At 44.6% G+C, this 6,000-nt stretch overlaps 1 protein-coding gene across 5 annotated transcripts in view; it reads left to right on the top strand.

Annotated features, from left to right (window-relative positions):
* Positions 1-305: 305 nt before the first annotated feature.
* mark4a (MAP/microtubule affinity-regulating kinase 4a) overlaps positions 306-6,000 on the top strand; it is a 30,107-nt gene continuing 24,412 nt past the window's right edge. For all 5 annotated transcript variants that reach the window (XM_046039732.1, XM_046039734.1, XM_046039731.1 and 2 more), the window contains exons 1-3: positions 306-953; positions 3,440-3,637; positions 3,945-3,998. In XM_046039732.1, coding sequence (XP_045895688.1) covers positions 900-953; positions 3,440-3,637; positions 3,945-3,998 — 306 coding nt within the window. In that variant the 5' untranslated portion in view covers positions 306-899. The remainder of the gene's footprint in view (positions 954-3,439; positions 3,638-3,944; positions 3,999-6,000) is intronic.

Here is a 6,000-nt window from a genome sequence, read left to right as displayed (position 1 = left end):
TTAAATAAATCAGTTAATTAATACAAAGGAGAATAAATAAAGAAGCTAATTAAAAGAGATATATACATTTATGTCTCATTCTCATAATTACTGCCTACATTTATTTATTAACTTTATTTTTTGTACCTTTAATAGGATGCTTACTTATTTATTGAGCATTTATTTATTTATGTATTTATTTCTTAATCTGTCAGGATCAGTCCTCCATAATAAACTGATTGTATGTTACAATGAACTGCTGTTGATTCATAAAGGTTGTTGCAAAAGCTACGACCGGAACTCCGGTCTCTGTTTATTCTTCCTGACTTGATGTGGTGCGCATCTTATCGACCGAGAATACCGATTTCTGAACATTTCGGCCTTTTTCCCCGGTTCACCGAAGGCTGTGTTTTCCTGCAAGCGGCTGCAAAGGGGAGCGGGTTGCATTGTCGTCGCGGGGTTAAAGTGAAAGATTATATCGGTCAGTAGCCTATTATGACAAACGAAGATGACACACATCCAGAAAGAGCCGTATTTGTTTTGTATGGCGATATGAGGCAGGGGGTGGAGAGTCGCCACAGAGACGCTGGGCTCCGGCCAAACATCACCGCATTTTAGCACTTATTCGATGCTCGGGCTTTGCATTGCATTGCATTTGCTGCATCGTTGATCGGCCGTGTTTTTGCAGAGTGCATGGTGGAAAATGCAGCTTGTTTGAGGACAACCCCCCTCCAAATATCCATTGCTGCCATGATAGGCAGAGGTCTGCTCTCGACCGCGGCTCGGCCGGTTGGAGAAGAGGCAGACTGATTTGGGACGGTGGGTCGCATATGCAGATGTTATTCTGTCTGTGGAGCCTGTAAATAGCATCCGCGCAAACACACCGTGATTCTTACTCAGGGAAAAAGGAGAAAGAGAACATGTCTTCTCGGTCTGCATTACCGTCTGGAAACGACAGGAGTACTGGAGACCATGTAAGTGCAATTACAGCCTATAGCCTCTATTTGTGTGCATGTAGAAGATATATCGTGCATCTCTAAAAAAAATCTCCTCTTTTGGCATTCATTGGGGTTTATTCACTGTGTAGATGTAGGCCGTAGATTGTGTTCTGGAACACATTAGGTGAAAGGACTCTGGAGGTGATACTGGATAGATGTTTTAACAGAACAGCCTCTTTCAAAATGGGCTAACCTTGAGTGTCTGCGCAGGGAAAGAGCTGATTGCAGGCAAACAGCCCTGAATGAGTCCATCCGCATACGATAACACTCGGTGGATGTGCGCAGAAAGCCTGAAAACCAGCCGTCACCTCTTATTATAAGGCTATGGAGAGATAGTGATGTCACATTATACTCCTTGCTGCTGCTGCTGCTGCCCGTGTGTGTGTGTGTGTGAGTGTGTGCGTGCATGTATTCCCCAGAAATTGGATGGGTGGGACGAGAGCACAGCAGGCCAAAATAAATGTGTAGAGAATATCTGGGTTGTTCCTATGAAGCAAGGGGATTACTGCGTAAAATGATGTGCAGTCCATTGCTGCGCAGCCTACAAAGCGCCCAGCCCCACAGCCAGTGGGTGTCAGACAGCGCCATACATTTAGTACAGTGGAAAACAGTAGCGGCCTGCTGTAAGGAAAGAATGGGGGGGGGGTTATTCATGTGGGACAAACAGAATATAACATGGTCTGCATATGTATGACTGTCAGTATCTATCTATCTCCTTATTGATGTATATCAAAATGGTGACATGATTGATTGACGTTGCATTATGTCATTTCACTGGCCTAAACACTTCTAGCAAGACCTCCATCTGTTTGTTAGCAGAGCTTTCAGCACAGAGGGATGGTTAAGCCAGTAGATGTGTGTGTGTGTGTGTGTGTGTGTGTGTGTGTTTGTGTATGCGAGTGTGTAACTGGATGTGCATAAGTGTGCGAGGTTTACGAGGTGCATGATTGATTATGAATGCAGATCCGCTCCTACCATTAGAATGGATCTCGATCTGCTGTCATCACTCTACAATTAAGTGATGATGACAGATGAGTGAGTTGACCAGGCGAAATGTAGTGTTGCCATGTTGGCACCGGTGAGGCTTGGCTTCATGTGCCCCTTACAGTTGGTGGATTAATGTAGTCCGCGGCTTTCTGGGTATGCCTCCTGTGCTGTTGGTTGGGACTCATATCTACGGTGTCTATTGTAGAGGGAGGGTCCAAATAGGCTTTAGGTGGGGCGTGAGAACAGGGATGGAAGCATGGGAAGGAGGGACTGTCTGTAGGTGGGGCTTAAGGGTGCGTTTTTTGTTGTATGTGTGTGCGTGTGAAGCTGAGAGCAAGATGACATGCTGGGGGGATGGCAGTGTGATGCCTGAGGGCCTGGGACCGGCCAGGGACCACTGTGCCGGCATCTGCTCCCTTTTTTACTCTTTCCTTTAATATTCCTCTCTCCACTAATTACCCCTTCTCTGTTTGTCTCATTTGTTTCTACCCCTTTTCCATCTGATATCCTGATTTCTCTATCTCCTGCTATACCTTTTGTTTTCCTCGCCCCAGCCACCTTCCTCCTTTTTCCTCCTCTGCATGTTTGCTTGGTTTGTCACATGACAAGAAGCTGCTTCATACTGTAATACATCCAGCTTTGTTGTTTTTCCTCCTTTTGTCTTCTGCTTTGCTTCCTGGCTGAAAATGATCTGTGACTCAAACTTTTGACTCTATCACTGCTGCACAACTGTGTTCTGAAGCTTTAGGGTACAGACTCAAGGTGGTAGCATGCAGCAGCAGCACAGCTAACTGTTTAACGGCTGTCAGCGCTTCAGGGCTACCTCAGATTTCAGTGAAAGTATTACCCTTATAGTAATAGTCATATCACATAAAGACATCTTCCAGCAGTCGAGCAGTAGACCTCTAAAGAAGATGATCCTGAAGCCATAATGGAAACAATATGTTCAAGTGTTTATTTGCTGCACAACAGGTGTTAACCCAGAAATGAGGGGCATGTGTTCACATGTAGCTCAGCTCAGCATCGCCTCTTTTTGTGTGTATGAAACAGACATCAGGTGGAATGATTCTGGTGATGTGCCAAAACAATCCCTCGATAAAGCTGGCCTGCTTATTGTACACATGTTTACCTGTGCAGTTAGTATGTCTGCGATATACACTCACCTGTGAAACAATGAAGCCCAGTGACTTCCACAAATACAGCAGTGTTCCCTGGACCTTAAAACTGTTTAGATGCTGCCTAAAAACAGCATATGGTCTCCATATTCTGTGGAGTTCATAACCAGCTTACAGAGACAGAAGGGACTAATGCAGATCATTTTGCTTCTGGAGACAATCAGTGCTCCATAGGTACAGGCAGCCCTGGAGGTGCTTTGCCAGGCTACTGCTGCTGCTGCTCTATGCGATATTGGTGTTCACACAGCGAGTGACCACTTCCCCTCTCTCCTTAAACCTCCCCCTTTAATTTTCTTCCAGCATGTGTCGCTGGGTGCCAGCCGCTCAGACAAGGCCACCAGCCAGTCCAGCCGCTCGTTGGGCGCCCGGTGCAGGAACTCCATTGCTTCCTGCTCCGACGAGCAGCCGCACATCGGCAATTACCGACTGCTCAAAACCATCGGCAAGGGAAACTTTGCCAAAGTCAAGTTGGCCCGCCACATCCTGACAGGCAAGGAGGTGAGACACAGGGCATCAGAGGTCTAGGGTAGGAGGAGGGAAGGAGGAGATGGATGGGTAGATGGATGATTAAGAAACACTGGGGTTGACAGGGCGAGGAAAGGCCAGTTGATGTTACTGGTGTCCTGAAGATGTGATTTGGTCCAGTATTTAGTCTGCAACATTTTTCAACATATGTTTAAAGAAGTAGAGTAGATAGTGGTGTTAATGACATCAGTAGGAAAGTCTTCGGGGTATTATTTATGGAGGCTGTTCTAATGATGATGTGCTTACTTTTCGTTCAAAAATGTTTTAATGTCTCTTCCAGGTTGCAATAAAAATCATTGACAAAACTCAGTTGAACCCAACCAGCCTACAAAAGGTGAGTTTTTCCTCTTTATACTGATGGAGTCCCATACATCATTTCCCCAGGTACAAAAATGAAACACGTGCTACATGGTCTAATTCTATCTGCCTTCATAAGCAGCAGCCAGGCATCAGGAATGTGGATGATTGGTCACATTGATGCAATTCAACAAAATACCAATATATGCCGTTGGGGACTTGCAGAGGTTCAGGTTTATCCTCAGCTGTTCCCTCCTCAGAGGGGGCAGGAAGGAGAGAGCAGCTGATAGAGAGAGGGCTTGTAGGATGTGATGCTGTTTGGCAGGTGCTAGGGACTGGATGGGAGCGAGAGGAGACCTCTGCTCCAGAGATCATCTCTCGTCTCTCTCTCAGGGCTAATCACTGCCCTGAGAGGGGGTGACTCATCTCGGAAACCGCGGCCACCCAACCCATCGTTTTTTGTGTTTGTGTTCTTAATTTGTCTTCACTGAACACACGTAGCTCTGGATAACAAAGAAAACCGTTGGGTTTGGTGGCCATTTCTTTGTGAGAGGTGTCTTTCGAAAAGCTGGAGTGTATGTCACAGGGAGGGCTTTTGATGGACTGGCTTCTTTTTTCCTGCTGGTCAGCATGTTGAGTGCTAAGCCTGAATGGTGGACACTCAAGGTTTGTTGTGCATGAAGGTCAGAGACGGAGCGGTGGACACTTTGGGTTTGCGAGCTATCAAGGGCAACCTCTGCGTGGGGCAGACACACAACTGACTCAGATTCAGGAGCTGGAATGGTAGATATGTATCCAGGCACAACATGGCTGACATGAAGACCATTTGATCATGGGTTGATCCCAAGTTCAGATGTCTCCATCCGATCTCCCAACCACATCAATAAAGCACTTTTCTGCCCTGTCATGTGTGCCTGATGTAGTTGGATCACACAAAGTCAGGCAAAGAACTATCTCACAGTGAAGGAATACATACAGAGACAAAATATGCAGTCAACCATTCAGTCAGCCCATATTTGTCCATAATGCTGCTGATATGCACATATACGGATCAAATTAGAGATAAAATAATTGTTCTTTATATGTGTGCGTGCAATTCAGTTTGACGTTTGATGTATGTGTGTCTTGCTAGAAGACCTGCATTTCTTCACATGGGATGTAGAATTAAAGTAGCAGAGGCATAGCTGGATTACTTGGCCACCTTAAAGAATATTGCTTGGGGAATCCCATAGTTGTGTCGTACATCCTACTGGAAATGTTGTGGGACCCCAGAATTATTACTATCTTTCACTTTACTGGTAACAACATTGTAAAAATTCCCAAGAAGATTTACCCAGAATAAAAAGCGACTAAAGAAAATAATCCTTTGATTATATATATATATATATATATATATATATATATTTTCATTTGACTTGTTTTTAGGTAAATAATATTTTCCTTAATCTCTGTATTTACGGTGCAACGATAGCAATGACCTTGGGGTGTTAGAGTATTATTAAGGCTTACACATAAATGCAAGTTCTCATTGTTTTCTTTTCCCATAGCCATCCGTTGCCCTTTTGATCACTGGCTTCCTGTAATCCTGATACTTTGTCTCATCGTATTTCTGGTGCTTATGTCATGTCAGAAAATTGATTTTCTGTACATTACCTGGCTAGAATATTTGATGCCTTGTGGGAACTGTAATCCAAATTTGTATTTTATCCCATCTGGTGCTTTTCTTGGACCGAACTGGCTGCTTTGAGAGACAACTGTACAACATTTATGACAGGATTGAGGAGAGAGGCGAGGGATTGGCCACTGATTGGCGAGAATACTCTACAATTGGCGATGATAGCAGGCTTCTTTACATACCCGTGGGCTAGAGAAAATCCTTAGGACTGAAGACATGAAAGAGCCCATATTAACATAATCTGGACAGTAATGTATGTAGAGGGGAAACGGAAAGAGGGAAATGTATTGTACAGGGTAAAAGAGGGGGAGGGAGGAAAGAAAAGGTAAGTGAAATCAGAGATGAGAAACTCAAACTACAACAT

The sequence above is a fragment of the Micropterus dolomieu genome, linkage group LG23, assembly GCF_021292245.1.
Source record: "Micropterus dolomieu isolate WLL.071019.BEF.003 ecotype Adirondacks linkage group LG23, ASM2129224v1, whole genome shotgun sequence".
NCBI classification, from domain to species: domain Eukaryota; kingdom Metazoa; phylum Chordata; class Actinopteri; order Centrarchiformes; family Centrarchidae; genus Micropterus; species Micropterus dolomieu.
Note: the sequence above shows the minus strand (reverse complement) of the source record. Positions and strands in the feature narration are given on the sequence as shown.